The 17,751-nt window shown below is 38.7% G+C and overlaps 1 protein-coding gene across 2 annotated transcripts in view; it reads left to right on the forward strand.

Moving 5' to 3' along the window:
• far1 (fatty acyl CoA reductase 1) overlaps nucleotides 1-17,751 on the forward strand; it is a 98,572-nt gene that overhangs the window by 40,617 nt on the left and 40,204 nt on the right. Inside the window, exons 2-7 of one of the 2 annotated variants that reach the window (XM_060839022.1) lie at nucleotides 3,479-3,728; nucleotides 9,651-9,826; nucleotides 11,692-11,871; nucleotides 12,391-12,568; nucleotides 13,919-13,963; nucleotides 15,628-15,755. In XM_060839022.1, coding sequence (XP_060695005.1) covers nucleotides 3,540-3,728; nucleotides 9,651-9,826; nucleotides 11,692-11,871; nucleotides 12,391-12,568; nucleotides 13,919-13,963; nucleotides 15,628-15,755 — 896 coding nt within the window. In that variant the 5' untranslated portion in view covers nucleotides 3,479-3,539. The remainder of the gene's footprint in view (nucleotides 1-3,478; nucleotides 3,729-9,650; nucleotides 9,827-11,691; nucleotides 11,872-12,390; nucleotides 12,569-13,918; nucleotides 13,964-15,627; nucleotides 15,756-17,751) is intronic. The other variant, XM_060839023.1, reaches the window with a different exon arrangement.

The raw sequence follows: 17,751 nt of genomic DNA on the forward strand, positions 1-17,751 counted from the left end.
TAGAGAAGTTTTCCCTGAATTTTATTTTCATGGATTCTTCAGTAATTATCATAAATCTTTACTACTTTTGAAGGAATACAACATTATAATGTCATCTCTATATCTGTCTTATCAAACATTTATAAAGACCCTATTGTTATTCTCAGCTTTATATTTACTGGGAAGGATTAGATTTTTTTCAGCATTTACCTGTCTTGCTTCATGATCAATCAGTTTTGTATTTGAACTACAGTCACCTCTGTAAGAAAACTTCTGACAGTTGTACACTAAGATCCCACAAACAGTAAGTATCATTGACCAGTACTTAATTGGGCTTGGAGGTATAGGTTTAATCTGGGCTGAGGTATCAAGAGGATACTGCAGTTTTGTTTGAGTGGTGAAATGATATTGTTTGAAGGCATGAGGAACTGAAAATGGGCCATGGTCATCAAGGTCTGTAGCACACAAAAGGCCCTGTATCAATCAGAAACAACCACTTGACTATTCAAGTCCTTTTTTACAGTATTTGGCCCATATCCCTGTATGCCTTGGCATTGAAAGTATGCATCTAAATACTTATTCAGTGTTATGAAAGGGTTTGCCTCAACGCTCTTCCAGGCAGTCTGTTCCAGAATTCCACCACCTTCTGGGTGAAAAGATTTTCCTCACATCCCCTGTAAACCTTCTGTCCCTTGCCTTAAATCTATGCTCATGTTCACTGATCCTTTCACCAAGGGGACATGTTTCTTCCTGCCCAGCCCAGAGGGAACCTAAGCCAGTGCCATTCTGACTTGAGAGGTAAGCTTTCAAAGAACAAAGAAAAGGAAAACATAGTTACTTAATGCCTTTCACAGCCACAATTTCCGAAATCCAAAAACGTGTTCTTGAAATGCATTTATATACTCCAGTAAATGTTGCAACCAGCTTCATACAGCCAGGGCTGAAAAATGTCCATGTTACAGCAGAGAAGGTGCTAGATATCTTAAAATGCATAAAGGTGGGTAAATCCCCAGGTCCTGATCAGGTGTACCCTAGAAGTCTTTGAAAAGCAAGGGAGGTGATTGTGGACCCCTTGCTTAGATATTTGTATCATTGACAGTCACAGGTAAGCTGTCGGAAGATTAGAGGTTGGCTAATGTGATGACGTTAGCTAACCGGAAACTATAGACCGGTGAGCCTGACAATGATGGTGAGCAAGTTGTTGGAGGAAATCCTGAGGGACAGAGTTTACATATATTTGGAAAGGCAAGGACTGATGAGGGATAGCCAACCGTGGCTTTCTGCATGGGAAATCATATCTCACTAACTTGACTGAATTTTTTTGAAGTAGCAATTAAGAGGATTAATGAGGGCAGAACAGTTGACGTGATCTTTATGGACTTCAGTAAGCCATTCAACAAGGTTCCTCATGGTAGATTGGTTAACAAGGTTAGATTGCGTGGAATGCAGGGATACCCTGAACTGGCTCAAAGGTAGAAGACAGAGGGTGGTGGTGGAGAGTTGCCTTTCAGACTGGAGGCTTGTGAACAGTGCTGTGCCATAAGGATCAATGGTGGGTCCACTGCTTTTCATGGTTTATGTAAATGATTTGAATGTGAACATAGGAAGTATAGTTGGTAAGTTTACAGATGACACCAAAATTGGAGGTGTAGTTGACAGTGAAGAAGATTACCTCCGAGTACAACAGGATCTTGATCAGATAGACCAATGGGCCGAGGAGGGGCAAATGAAGCTTAATTTGGATAAATGTGAGGTGCTGCATTTTGGAAAGGCAGATCAGGACAGGACTTGCACAGTTAATGATAAGATTCTGGTGAGTGTTACTGAACAAAGAGACCTTAGCATGTAGGTTTATTGTTCCTTGAAAGTAGAGTTGCAGCTAGATAAGATAGTGAAGAATGTATTTAATGTGATTTCCTTTATTCGTCAGAGCATCGAGTATAGGAGTTGGAGGTCATGTTGCAACTGTGCAGGACATTGGTTAGGCCACTTGTAGAATATTGTGTGCAATTTTGGTCTCCCTCCTATTGGAAAGATGTTGTGGAACTTGAAAGGGTTCAGAAAGGATTTACAAGGATATTGCCATGGTTGGAGGATTTGAGCTTCAGGGAGAGGCTAAATAGGCTGGGCTGTTTTTCCTGGAGCATTAGAGACTGAGGGGTGACCTTGTAGAGGTTTATAAAATCATGAGGGGTATGGATAGGGTAAATAGACAAGGTCTTTTCCCTTGGGTGTGGGTGTCTAGAACTAGAGAGGAAAGATTTGAAATGGACCGAAGGAGCAGTTTATTTCATGCAGGGGTGGTGCGTGTATGGGATGAGCAACCAGAAGAAGTGGTGGAAGCTGGTAAATTATAACATTTGAAAGGCATCTGGATGGGTATATGAATAGGGTGGTATTCGAGGGATATGGGACAAGTGCTGGCAAGTGGGCCGAGGTTAATTTAGGATATCTGACTGGCATGGGCAAGTTGGACAGAGGGTCTGTTTCAGTGCTGTGCATCTCTCGCTGTGTCATGCTGTGCTATATGACTCTCTATAAATGGAACATGATGTTGGCCAAATTGTCTGTTCTGATGATGTTGGTTGAAAGTTAAATATTAACCAGGACATGAGGTAGAACTCTCCTGCTGTTCTTCAGAGTAGTGATGCATGTTCCTTTATGTCCTCTTCAGAGACCAGGTGGTCATTCATTTAAAATCTGATAAATGGATGAAAGTGTGAAGTAAACTGGTATAAAAGTAATATATGTTAATATTTGGCATTCTGAGCAAATTTATTAATAAAAGTGAAGTGCACTTATAGCCAACTGGGCTTGTTTTACAAATTTTTTAAAATAAATAAGTGAATCAAATTCAAACACTCATCAATATTGGACATTAGAAGCAAAACAAAATACTGGAATATGCAGTAGGCTAGTACATGCACTAACTTTATAGTTAACTCACCATTCTCTTGGCAACTTGGGATGGGCAATAAATGGGAACCCCACCCCCAGCATTTCTCAGATCTTGAAAACAGTTATATTTTGGTGTGTATAGAGACCTTGTATGTTATTCAGAATTTTCTTTTCAATAAAGTCCTTATCACTTCAAATGCCTACATTACAAAACAGGTAATCCGTTGTATTGGCTGAAGTGAATTAAGTGTTAGTCGTTTATATTCCTGTTAGTTTCAAAATTGCCATTGAAGCATTTTAAACTTTTCAATTATTTCAGGCAGAAAAAGCTGAGCTCTGGACATCCTTCTGATACTCCAGGTCACTGGGCGATTATTCCCCTAGAGTTAACAAAGGGTGAAATGTTTTGCATCTTGCTGAGGATGCCTGAAACATTGTGAATGCAGCAAGCACTGTTTGTCCAGCTTTGCTAACTGAGACTTTAGAATTGGTCTGGTTTGTTGAAAAATTCCCTAAGTTGGGAGTCAAACTGTTAAGTTGGCGAGAGAAATGATTTAATATTTCTACTTAATTTGTTTTCTTTAATTACTCACTTTTCCAGGCAGGTAGATTTCTCCATTCAAGACCAATTGACATCTTATTGATCACGTTGGTACGACAGCATGGTGTCTATACCAGAGTTCTATCAGGACAAGAATGTACTTATCACTGGAGCAACTGGCTTCATGGGGAAAGTGCTACTTGAGAAGCTGCTGCGATCTTGTCCAGCAGTCAAGGCAGCATATATCCTAGTGAGACCCAAAGCAGACCAGAGTCCTCAAGCACGGGTTCAAGAGATGTTGAACTGCAAGGTAATATAAAAAGCATTTCAGAGTAAGATTGATGCTTTATTTAGTCATGTCTTTGAAGTAGAGTGAGTGGTGGAAAGCCAAGAGGTTGCACAACGGATCTAAATCAAGAAATATACTTTGCCTTTCTTCACTTTCCATGAATTGTATCCATGTTTGGTGAGGTATTCTTCTAGTTTTTGAAAAGCTCCAATTAATGATGAGGTAATTAAAACAAGTCTCCCTTATGCATCAACTGATCATTTTTCTAAGTGCATAAATCATATTATTTTTTGCAAACTTACTTGACCTCACCCCTCCTGATATATGCAATTTCTTCCAGCCCGCCAGATCTCCAGAATTACCACAATTATGCTCCTTGTGCATTGCTGGTTTTAATTGATCCCAACATTGGGGGTTGTGCATTCAGCTATTTGACAGCTAAACTCTGGAGTTCCCTCCCTATGTATCTGCAACTCTCTCTATCCTTCTTTAAGACACTTCTTAAACTCAGCCTCTTTGAGAAAGCTTCTAGACAACTGAATGACTCTGTCAGCTTTTGTTTGATAACGCTTCTATGAAGCACCTTGAGATGTTTTACTATGTTAAAGCTTCAGTATAAATCTTAATTGCTGATACAGGAATGTATGAGTGTTCTGCCTGAACACAGGTCCTTACCTTATTCCACCTTGCTTCACCCTGAACCTTTTTCCCCGAACAGTTTTTGCAATTGTCTTTCTCATTCTCGGAAGGCAATGCAAGGAGGCAAGTCATCGAGTCATAGAGATATACTGCATGGAAACAGACCCTTCGGTCCAACCCATCCGTGCCGACCAGATATCCCAACCCAATCTAGTCCCACTTGACCCATATCCCTCCAAACTCTTCCTATTCATCTGCCCATCCAAATGCCTCTTAAATGTTGCAGTGTACCAGCCTCCACCACTTCCTCTGGCAGCTCATTCCATACACGTACTACCCTCTGCGTGAAAAAGTTGCCCCTTAGGTCTCTTTTATATCTTTCCCCCTCTCACCCTAAACCTATGCCCTCTAGTTCTGGACTCCTCGATCCCAGGGAAAAGACTTTATCTATTTACCCTATCCACGCTCCTCAATTTTGTAAACCTCTATAAGGTCCGACGCTCCAGGGAAAACAGCCCTAGCTTGTTTAACCTCTCCCTATAGCTCAAATCTTCCAACCCTGGCAACATCCTTGTAAATCTTTTGTGAACCCTTTCAAGTTTCATAATATCACCTTTCCGATAGGAAGGAGACCAGAATTGCACGCAGTATTCCAACAGTGGCCTAACCAATGTCCTGTGCAGCTGCAACATGACCTTCCAACTCTTGTACTCAATACTCTAACCAATAAAGGAAAGCATACCAAACACCGCCTTCACTATCCTGTCTACCTGCGACTCCACTTTCAAGGAGCTATGAACCTGCACTCCAAGATCTCTTTGTTCAGCAACACTCCCTAGGACCTTACCATTAAATGTATAAGTCTTGCTAAGATTTGCTTTCCCAAAATGCAGCACCTCGCATTTATCTGAATTAAACTCCATCTGCCACTTCTCAGCCCATTGGCCCATCTGGTCAAGATCCTGTTGTAATCTGAGGTAACTCTCTTCGCTGTCCACTACTCCTCCAATTTTGGTATCATCTGCAAACTTACTAACTGTATCTCTTATGCTCGCATCCAAATCATTAATATAAATGACAAAAAGTAGAGGACTCAGCACCGATCCTTGTGGCACTCCACTGGTTACAAGCTTCCAGTCTGAAAACCAACTCTCCACCACCACCCTCTGTCTTCTACTTTTGAGCCAGTTCTGTATCCAAATGGCTAGTTCTCCCTGTATTCCATGAGATCTAACTTTGCTAATCAGTCTCAAGCCAATCTCAGCTGGAATGGGGATTGAACCCACTCTATTCCAAAAAATGTGTCATACTGTAGTTGAAACGCCAACACTCTCTTTCTCTTCGTAGATGTTGCCAGACCTCAGTTTTCCAATATTGTCTGTGTTTGTACGTGGATTCTTATTCTTATAGTTGAAGTGCTTAAACAAGGCACTCAGGGTCTCGCCAGATTAATGGCTGAACTTCAGATCAATTAGTATCTCAGGCTAAGTTAGAGTCACATTATTGACGTTTGTCCTAAGAGATTCACTACAAGTTGGCTGCCATGCCACCAGATTTTTCATTCTCTTATTCCTTTCAAAGGATGCTTTACCCTTGTATTTTCAACTTGGAAAGACAACCAGGAATGTCCATGTCTTGTTGATTTTTGACTTTGCTCCTGACACTCCTCCAGATTGTCAAATGATTTCCAGTTATACAATCACAGTTTCCCAGGCACAATAACTTTTCAAAGGATTTCTGTCTATGTTAGCTAAACACAATAAATTTTAATATGTTTGAGAGTAAATAGTTTTTTTCAGTTTTCATTCACATGTTCCACACTTGAATTAATCATCAATCCATTTGTAATTTGCATCACAGCCTAAAAAAAAGTGCAGTCATACTTAGGCTTCATTGAACTAATGGTTCCGTAACTTTTGCTAATAAATTTCCAAAGCATCAAATTCTGAAAAAAAAAGACACCTGCAACTTGTGTGTAGAAAACTTCCGAAGTTCTGTTCAATGGGCTTAGATGTAATAAATCAGGAAGTGTGGTGGTGTAATGGTAATTTCACTGGATGAGTAATGCAGAGCCCCAGTCTAATGTTTTGGGGGCATTGGTTTGAATCTCACCATGGCCAATGGTGAAATTTGAATTCATTAAAAATCTCAGATAGAAAGGCAGACTAATTGCAACTATGTAATGGCTAGATGGATTAGGTATTGGCAAATGCAGGGTTACAGGGGTACTGTAGGGGGCTGGATCTGGGTGGGTCCTCTTTAGGTGTGGTTTTGATGGGCTGAATGGCGGAGGGATTACGATCGTTTTTTTTAAAAGAGGAAGAAATCTGTCATCCTTCCTGGTCTTGCCTACATGTGACTTCAAACCCCAGCAATATTCTTGACAGTTTCATGGCCTTTGGCCAATTATGGGCAGTAAATGTTGGCTCAGTCAGTGATGCTCAAGTCCCATGAACAAATTAGGGAACAACGTAATGTGAGGAATTAGGAACAGCAGTACGCAATTCACCCTCTCAATCATACTCCATTATTCAATTACATCATGGGTGATCACCATAGTTACAACTTCTTAACCATTTCCCTATTTCAGTCACTATAGTTAATTTAAAATAAACTGTCATTTCAGCTTTGAAAGCTTCAGTTGTCCCATGAGATCCTAGCTTTGTGAAAAGATAATTCCAAATTTTAATAACCTCTTGGTGTAAAGAAGTACTTGTTGATTTTGGTCCTGAGTTTCTTCAAAATTTGAAGTTTGTGTACTTGGCTTTTGATTTAACCAGAGTAAATTGTATATATCAGCATTATTTTTGATCCTCATCAGATCATAAGACTGAATGAAATGTCAGAGGCTGTTAGCCAGGGAATTTCATGAGTGTGATAATTGGACTCATGGAATCTCTAATGTGGAAGCAAGCCAATTGGTCCATTAGGTCCACACCGACTTTCCAAACAGCATTCCACCCAGACTCAGCCCCCCACCCAATTCCTGTAACATTGTATTTCACATGCCAATCCACTAAGCCTGCACATCTTTGGACTGTGGGAGGAAACTGGAGCACCTAGAGGAAGTCCACGCATACTCAAGGAGGATGTACAAACTCCACACACAGTTGTCCAAAACTGGAATCAAACCCAAGTCACTGGTGCTGTGAAGTACAGTGCTAATGATGACTATTAACTAATATTTAGGATGGAGCTGAAGGAAGGGTATTATGAGGTTCTAGAAAGAGGGTTAGGCTCTGGGGCTATAAACCCCTAAGTAGCTCTACAATCCTCTGCTGCAGTGGATTTCATTCTAGGAGATGAATTTTCTGTTCAAAATGATATGTTCTCAACATGTTATTTCAGCCAATATTTTCTCTCTCTGACATTCAATTCCCATAGGAGTACGGAAGTCAACTACTTATTTTTATTATAGCTGAACATTATCTTGCGTAAATTTATTATTACTACTTCATTCTGTGAAGCTCATTTATAAAGCCTGGAATCTTTTTATCCACCTGCACTTTACTCATTTATGTCAGTCACCATCTTTCTATGAAGTACCTATTCCATTTTGGCCTACTTCCCCAAATATCTAAGTCACATTTATAAAAAACATTCCACTGTGCTCTTCCTTTGCACTCTTCATTTCTCATAACTTTGGGATTTCCAAAATTCTATTTGAATTTTCATGCAACCTAATTTGTTGGGGAAAACTAAACTTGCTTTGTATAGCATCTTTTACAGATGTCCAAAATCTCTACTGTTAACAGCAGTATCTACCATGTAATGAAATCCACAAAGTCCTCAGTATCGTACTGCAATATTGCACCGAAGTACTCCAATATCTTGAGCTAATTGGGACTCCCAAGCTTCTGATTCAGACATGACTGCACTCACTGCGCCAGCTGTTCTTTATGTGCTTGTACCTTAAGTTTAATTTCCTTTTCCTACAGCTAATGTTAAGTTTTGTTAACATTTTAAAAACGCATAACATCTTTCTGAAATAATGTTTGCCTAGGCTGTAAATGCTATGAAATCATGATGAGACAAATTCTGATTCCCACTAGCACAATAGGAAGTTTTAGTAGAAGGCTGTTGTTGATTAACCAGTGTTCTGAACTGATTAGGCAAACATGTGCATGTATTTCAAATTATCCCAGCAACTGATCATGATGGAGTTAACACCACTCTAGAACACGAAATCAAGGACAAAACCATCATCGGACATCAAAATCTGTCTGTGAAAGAGTGTACAACCTCTTGCAAGTGCAGTAAACTTGTAAGAAATTTAAAAATGCTGTCAACTGGAGACAAAGTTAAGTGGTGGTTAAAGAGGTTAGGCCACAAGAAGTCCATCTCATTGTCATCTACCTGGTAAGCTGTGAGAATATGGCATTTATGACAGCCATGACAGGTGATTGGCTGCAAAATGGTTTCACCGACGTTCTGCACGTGTATGCACCAAGAGATATGTTTAATGCAAATGAAACTAGACTATTTACCATCTTTTATCAGATAGCTTTTTAAATATTTAGTGGTGAAAAGTAAAACAAGGAATTTATCAAAGAAAGAAAAGGAAGTATAGCTGACAACTGCCACGGCCCCCCCTGACATCCTGGTTTCAAGAGCACTAACATTTTCGCTTCCCAACCACGACCAATGGAATTGGGACTGTTTAGGAACTGAAACTCCAATTACTAATGACAGCTGATCTTGTATTTATAAAGGCCATTATTAAAAAGGAGTACAGCCCTGTAGTTCTAGAAGCCCATCCGCATAATGAAGAAGGTATAGAAATTGGTGGTGGAAGCCACTAATTCCAACTGCGTCTGCCACATTAAATTCCAGGATGCTGAGAATAAAGAGTAAGGTGAGGTCAACCAACTCTATGATTAAGCTGTTTTCATTCTTTTCCAGAGCTAACTCAACGTTTTTCAATGCTTTCTTCTGTACAAGGTCAGGCTATTTGTAGAATATTTTAAAACAAAATAAAGATTTTTTTTCACACATTTACTTTTTTTATGTTTTTTGATGTCGAGTGCACTTGCAGGCAAATCAGTTTACATTGGTGCTTTCTTGGCTACCTCAAAGCTCTGCTTAACAAGGATTTCTGGATGGGCTTGTGCAGATTGATTTATTGCAATTTTACTGTTGTGTTTTCCAAACTGCATCATTGGAATTGAGAATAAATACTATGTTGTTCTGTAAAATGTTGTTAATTACTGAATATGTTAGCTTCTGCATGGGTGAGGTAGTTGTAGTTATTCTGCCAGCTGTCTAATGTAGTTCTGTAATTTCATGTTTGTTCTCCCCATGTAGCTTTTTGACAGACTGCGAGATGAACAACCGGATTTCAAAGAGAAGGTTGTGGCAGTGAGCAGTGAATTGACCCAGCCGGAGCTTGGGCTTAGTCAGACTGACAAGGAACTCCTGACCTCCTGCATTAATATAGTCTTTCACTGTGCAGCCACTGTACGCTTCAATGAAACCTTGAAGTAGGTTATCCCATTTTTCAAAAAACAAAGTTCTTTTTTTAATGTGTTAATTCGCTGATGTGGGCATTACTAACAAGGCTAGTGTACCTTATTGTTGAACCTCAATTATTCCCTGAGGGAATGGTGTTGAGCCAGTGCAGTCTGTAAGTGATCCCACAATAATGTTCAGGGGAGTTAGCGGATTTTGATCCGATGACAATTAAGGATTGGCTGATGTTTGTCCAAGTCAGTATGGTGTGTGATTTGGATGAGAATTTTGGAGATGGTGATATTTCCAAATGCTTGCTGCCTGGTACATCAGCCTTTAGAGGTGGGGGTTTGAGAGGGCACTGTGATATTTGAGACTTGTTTGTCAGCATTGCACAGTGGAACTAGGGTAGCTGGAACTGTTAGCTTTACATTATTGCATATTTCATAGATTTAATTTTATGCACAATAAAATGGGGAAAGTTTCATATGAGCCATTAAATTTTTAAATGGCTGAAAATGGAGCAGCTGAGTTCTTTTCAAGCAACTTGTATTATTGCAGTGTCTCCAATGCCAGATGCCTAAGTATTATACAGTATATGGCAACACCAGAATTTGAAATGCTACCACTCTCCGTGAATCTATCTTTTGAAGTTGACAGGATTTAGTCATACTAGCCTGTTTTCTGCCACCACCGCATCCCCGCCCCCTGCCTCCCCATTGGAAGCTAACTGCTTCGATGTGGTAGAGCAGTCAATCTCAATGATTCATAGTTTTTCTGTAATGCAATTTCAATTTCCTCTTTCCTCCTCACCTAGGTTTGTTGGATTGAATTGACTTCTGAGAGCTAAGGTTGTAAATGTACAGTGAGCAAGACTACGTTTAATTTGATATTAAAACAGACATTCTCAAATTGGTTATTCATTGGTTTTTAAGCTATTTATTTGTGCATTTGCTGTTGTGTAGTGAATGCACTGTGTTTAAAAAACGTACCTTTTTCATGAATCTAGTAGAAAAGTATCTTTATGAAAGACTAAGCGTATTGAGGAAAATTTGGAAATGTTCTGCTCCCTCAACTTTCAGAATCTTATTAGGTTGGAAAATCTACCATTGAAGTGTTACTTTATAAGTGCTCAGCAGTTCTGGATAAATTTTTTTTTCATTAAAAACAATACTTGTGTAAAACTTCCTGTACACCTGGCTTTAGAGAGTAAGAGTGATTTTACAGATCTTTGGCTTTAAATAAACTTTTGCACCCATTTAAGTGGAAACTTTATGTGCACATTAGCCTGTACTTAACACTGGTGCCCAGCCCCATGTGGCAAACTATAATGTTTAATCTATAATATTGGCATAACATCACTTCAGAACTTTAGATTGGTATTACCAAACTAAGATCGAATACAGTGAGGTTTTATAGATTTATAGGAAAGCTATATTGTATATTTTAAAAATTTTTTATTTATTCCAAGAAGTGGTGGCTTTAAACATGTCTCATGAAATAAACTTTATTCAATAGACTACCTTCAGGTTATGCATTTAAGTTGGCCAAATGTAAGTGAATGGTAAACAGTTTGTTGTTTACATTAAACAAATTTACAATCTTGGTGACCTCATGAAGGTCATATTGGAGGAAAATGGCTGATTTCTTGTGACTTCTGTGCAATGAAAGTCTACATCCAAGAGCTTTGATGCTTAATTCTTGTGTTCGTTGTGCTTGGATTATTTTTGAAATTGGGATGTACTTATGTTTTGATTTATTGTTATGACTTAAACTGGGTGATAAATTCTAGACAAAGCCATATTCGATAATGACCTTATTTTGTGAAAGAATTGGCCAGTATTTTGTCTTGGTGAATGTCAGCTATCTGATGAATATCTTTGCTCTTCTCTTTTAGAGATGCAATGCAACTGAATGTAGTTGCTACCCGCCAACTCCTTGCTTTCGCACAGCTGATGAAGAAGCTTGAAGTCTTCATTCATGTTTCCACTGCATATGCGCACTGCAATCGCAAACAAATTGAGGAGGTCATTTATCCACCTCCAGTTGATCCTAAAAAATTGATCGAAGCTTTGGAGTATGTTTGTCTTATTTCTGTCCAGTACTATAATTTTCAATACATGAATAATTTTCATTGTTTAGATTATTTTTCTACGGGGTACATTACTCCATTTGATCTTCCCAATTTCCTTCCCCCTCATTTTGTGTGAAAAATAATTTCAGCTATTTTAAAGTCACTTTTCTGAAATCCAGAGAATGATGATAAATAACTTTTAGGTAATTACGTTTTTTTAAAAAAGGCTTGTATCATATGCAAACAAGTGCTAGATATCGAAAGCAGGCTTTTGCCTTCTGCTGCAGTAAGTTTTTAGATATAATATTACTCTGCAGTTTTGTGTTTAGGTAAATAGAGTACTTGAATATTCTATCAATTAAGGTGGTGTTCCCACGCTACTCTAGTGTTCTCATTTGTAATTACCTTATTGGTCTGTTTGAAGTTTTTAGTAAGTTAATTTCATGAGTTTAGTGACCCATGTAAATGGTACCTTTTGATTTATTTTGGAAAGTTTTATGTTCTCCCTTAAATTTTATGTAGGTGGATGGATGATGGCCTTGTTCAGGACATTACAAGAAAACTAATTGGAGAGAGACCAAACACATACACATACACTAAAGCCATGGCAGAATATGTTGTACAGCAAGAGTGTGGAAATTTGAATGTTGCCATTGTCAGACCTTCTATTGTGGGAGCCAGCTGGAAGGAACCGTTTCCTGTAAGTTTTCAATAAAGTGTTAAAAACTTATACAGCGGTAATAGACACAGCATCTTGAATACTGTATTCCATGTACTTCATTGAAGAGATTTGCACAAAATTTTATACTGAGCCAAACAAGCAGATTCTATGTCAGAGTTAGGTTTTAAGGGGAAGGTTGCATAGAGACACCAATTTAAGTAAAGAACTTCACAAACGTCCAGGCAGCAAAAGTTGCCAGTAATGTGACAAAGAAAATTGCAAATGATAGTCATGCTTTAAAACAAGGAAATCTAAACTGCTTATTTGGTGCAGATTAGATATGAAACCATAGTGCGTTGTATGACATACTAAAACCCTCAATCCATGTTACTGTTAATGTGCACGTATTGAATGTTACTTATGTGCACAGGTCTTTGTGCAGGGACTTGGCAACCAGTGAGACAGTAGTGCTTTGAACAGCTATTTGTAAATCTCCAGGCTTGAGAGGGCAAAGCATACAGTGTAAAAGAAAAGTCATTTCAGTTACCTGGACTTTGTGGGACATATTATGTATCTGCAGTCACTATTTCAGGCTTTGATGAAAGTTGACCAGATTTGTTGTGAAACTTGAAAGGGTTCAGAAAAGCTTTACAAGGATGTTGCCAGAGTTTGAGGGTTTGAGCTATAGGGAGAGGCTGAATAGGCTGAGGCTGTTTTCCCTCGAGCGTCCGAGGCTGAGGGTTGACCTTGTAGAGGTTTATAAAATCATGAAAGGCATGGTTAGGGTAAATAGACAAGGTTTTTTCCCCTGGGTTGGGCGAATCCAGTACTAGAGGGCATAGGTTTAAAGTGAGAAGGAAAAGATATAAAAGGGACCTAAGGGCAACCTTTTCACGCAGAGGGTGGTGCATGTACGGAATGAGCTGCCAGAGGAAGAGGAGGAAGCTGGTACAATTAAAATATTTGATAAGCATCTGGATAGGTATATGAATAAGAAATATTTCAAGGGCTATGGGCCAAGTGCTGGCAAATGGGACTAGATTAATTTAGGATTTCTGGTCAGCATGGACAAGTTGGATCAAAGGGTCTGTTTCTGTGCTGAACATCTCTATGACTCTCTGACTCTGCCGATCGTTCTTGCTTTGCTACATTGGTACAACATTTATCCAAGACTATTTGTTGCTCTGTTTCCAGTGTCTAATGCTGTATGACTTTAGAAAGGCCAATATGGTCCAAACTTCCCCTTACTGCTCTTGGGGAATTTCTCAATAGTCATTGTGCTGTACCTTAAGAGAGCATGTTTAATCAGATGCACTGTATATGTTAAATGTAAATAAATTCCAAGCAACTTAGTCTTCAAATCTCTTTTCTTATGTTCTTGTTAAATAGGGCTGGATTGATAATTTCAATGGACCTAGTGGGCTTTTCATTGCTGTAAGTAATACTAAGTTGTATAATTTCTTGAGTGCTCAAATCTGTTATGTAAAACAGACTATCTATTGTGTTCTGTTTTCAGTCACAAAATAAAGTGCTTTTGTAACTCAATACCCTATTTGCGAATGTGATATCTATTTCAGTACATCGGCTACTGTTACTTTACATTGCAAGTCCTGGTGATCAGAGTTATAGTTTATATTCTACTATCAGTATTTGAGATATTTGAATAGTTTCTTTATTTAACTCACCAGTATCCCTATAAAATATAAATTATTTTAGAAACCAGTTGAACACGAGAAAACATTGGAGTTTTAATTTTCTTCATAAATTGTCTGTAATGCCACAACAGTTAAATTTGGACCATGGTCAGTTCAATAATGAAATTCTTTAAGTGATATTTATTTTTAATTCTGTATTTAGGGAAATTTCCGTATTTATTTTTCTCGTACTCATTGTTCCCTTGGCCTAATGTATACAGTGGAGAAGAAAGATGTAAAATACTGAAAATGGACTATTGACAGCACTGATATGATCCTATGCCCCCTATCTCCTCTGTTTTACTATAAGCTGTTCCAAGCCAACTTTGCAAATTTTCTTGCAATCCTCATGTTAAGGATTGATCTTGGTTTTGTCCTTGGGAAACAGGGTGTTAACTAATTGTGTTGGCCTTACTTACTTCAGTTTAATTATGTTTTTCCATTGTTGAAATCAAAGCATGGGTTGGACCACACTAGGTCTGCCGTGACCTGTTCAGGGCATCAAAACTTATGAAAGATACTTCGACCTTGGAGGAAGTACAGCACAGCTTTCCCCGAGCAAAATCTGGATGTTATTGAATAAACTAGAGTTAGGGTTGTTTTCTGTGTAATGTAAGGGATTTGTGTAATTTGATTCCCATTTTCAAGATTTTAAAGGGAACAGAATGAGAAGAAAGTAATTTCCACTAGCCTGGTCTAGGACTAGTGAACATTGTCTAAAAGTTAGCAAAGATTTCTGTACAACATTGGTAGTGGTTTGGAGCTCCTGTCTGCAAACAGTAATTGCTGCTAAATCAATTATTGATTTTAAAATGTTTTGAGAGATTTTTGTTAACTGAAGTTATTAAACTTAAAGGATCTAAGGCAGGAGTATGGAGTTTGGCACGAATCAGACATAATTTCATTCAATGCCAGAACAAGATTGAGGGGCAGAATAGTCTAATACCTATGGTTGCAAATTTTCTTCTGTTATGTAATTTCTTTGTTTAGCAATGTGTTTGTTTTACAAAAATACCCTCAATGATGAGTGAACTTTCAGGGATGCTGCAAAAGTTTATCTGACATTAAATATGTAATTGTTCAAACGCTACCATGATATTAATCTCTGGTAACTTTCTGTCCAGTGTAAATATTGTCCTTGCATGCTGTCATCATATAGCCTCCTCGCCATCGGCACATAGCAGAAAGTAGTGTGCAGCTCATTGTCTGAAACCCTGTATTTGTCTGGGCAACACTTACTGAATAACTATTTTTCCAGTGATTCCTTTAAGAGTAGCACTTAGTTGGGGTAAACTTCAATTTTCTAATGCTGCAGTTTTATAACAGTATTGTAAATTGAGTGTCAGAGCTTTTATAATTGTGTATTATTTTCATTCCCCTATATCTAATTGGTTGATCTTACAGGCTGGAAAAGGAATCCTTCGAACAATGAGAGCATCAAACAGTGCAGTTGCAGACCTGATTCCAGTGGATGTGGTTATAAACATGACGCTGGCAGCAGCATGGTATTCAGGTGTTCATAGGTATAGCAGGTGACTCCTCTTAACCTTGATGTGACTATCACAATTTTCATGTCCACCTGCAGCAGATGTGTATGTCAATACGTCTGAACAGGTTGATTAGTAATGTCTACCAGAACTTTAATGAGCTGAAAATGTGTTGCTGGAAAAGCGCAGCAGGTCAGGCAGCATCTAAGGAACAGGAAATTCGACGTTTCGGGCATAAGCCCTTCCTGATGAAGGGCTTATGCCCGAAACGTCGAATTTCCTGTTCCTTAGATGCTGCCTGACCTGCTGCGCTTTTCCAGCAGCACATTTTCAACTCTGATCTCCAGCATTTGCAGACCTCACTTTTTCCCAGAACTTTAATGAGGCAAGAAATTCTTTGGAATGTGCTCCGTATTTAAGTTACCCTTTCTTTGTCAGGACAAGAAACAGGTAACATGCATGTCAAAAACTTAGACTTGGGAGTCTGCCATTTCGTGTCTCCTTCATGTAGGAACAGGGACAAGATCACTCAGCTTCTTGGACTTGTTCTGGCATGTACTCAGATCATGGCTAATCTGTATTTTATTTCCATTTAACTGCTTTGGTTCTGTAACTGTTGATGCTCTTGCTTAACAAAATCTTGAGTCTCAAATTTGAAGTTTTCAATTGGCTTCCAGTCTCTGCAGATTTTTAAAGGAAGCAATTCTAGATTTCCAGTGCATTTGTGAGAAAGTGCTTCCTGATTTATTCATGAATGACCTAGCTTTCATTTTGAAGTTGTCCCAGTATCAGCAGACTAAATATTTTGCTTTCTGTGTTCTAGGAACACTTCTAGTCATCCTAAGACTCCTCTAGATCACTCCTTCATCTTTCATACTCCAGAGAACAGTTTTAATCCAGTAAAGACCTAAATAGGAGCAAGATTGGATTGTGTGGAGCCTCCTCCATCATTTAATAAGATCAAATTGTTGAATTTTTGGTTTCAATCTCACATTCCTGCTTGCTCCTCATTTCCTAAGGTGCTAAAAATCTGTCAACCTCCTTAAATAAATTGAATGATGGAGCATCCTCAACTCTTGAGTAAAGAATTCTGAAGATTTGCAATCTTCTGAATGCAGGAATATCTCTTCACTCAGGCTTAAGTGATTAACTATCAATCTTCCTTCCCACCTATCCATCTGCTCCTTCCTCCTCTCCGACCTATCACCTTTACCCCCACTTCCATGCATATCTTGCATTCTCAGCTGCCTTCTCCCCAGCCCCAGCCCCCTCCCATTTATCTCTCTACCCCAGTGGTTCCCAGCCTCACTCCTGATGAAGAGCTCTGGCCTGAAACATCGATTTTCCTGAACCTCGGATGCTGCCTGACCTGCTGTGCTTTTCCAGCAACACACACTCAACTCTAAGCTCCATCTGTAGACCTCACTATCCCCTTAAATGATTAACCACTTATTCTGAAACTGCATCCTTTGGTTTCTCTGGTGAGAGAATCTAAAACAATGTCTCTGCATTTACCATGGCAAGCTCCTTTAGAATCTTGAATATTCCAGCATGGCCATTTTTCAATATCCTAAACTGTCAATTATAGACCCAATTTACTTGGTCTGTCATCATATGACAACACTTACATCCCAGTGACCAATCTAGTGAATCTTCACTGTACTGCCTACAATGCAAGTATGCCTTTTCCTTAAACTTGGAAACCAAAACTAGGTAGTGCATTCCAGATATGATTTCAGTTAATCCCTGTACTATTCGAGCAAGATTTCCTTATCCGTGCATTCTAATCCTATTGCACTAAAAGCCCACCAAACGTTTGCTTTCCCAAATGCATGCTAACTTTCTTTGTACCTTTTACTTGTACATACAGTTATTAGGTATTGAATTTAAAATTTGTTGACAGATTTTTGTTAATCAAATCACATACAAGTCCCTCTGAACATCATTTGTAAATTACATTTTTTTTTAGAAGATATCTGCCTTTCTATTCTTATGATCAAAGTAAATAATCTCACACTGCCTGGTGTCACACTCCATCTGC

The sequence above is a fragment of the Hemiscyllium ocellatum genome, chromosome 18 (assembly GCF_020745735.1).
Source record: "Hemiscyllium ocellatum isolate sHemOce1 chromosome 18, sHemOce1.pat.X.cur, whole genome shotgun sequence".
NCBI lineage: Eukaryota > Metazoa > Chordata > Chondrichthyes > Orectolobiformes > Hemiscylliidae > Hemiscyllium > Hemiscyllium ocellatum.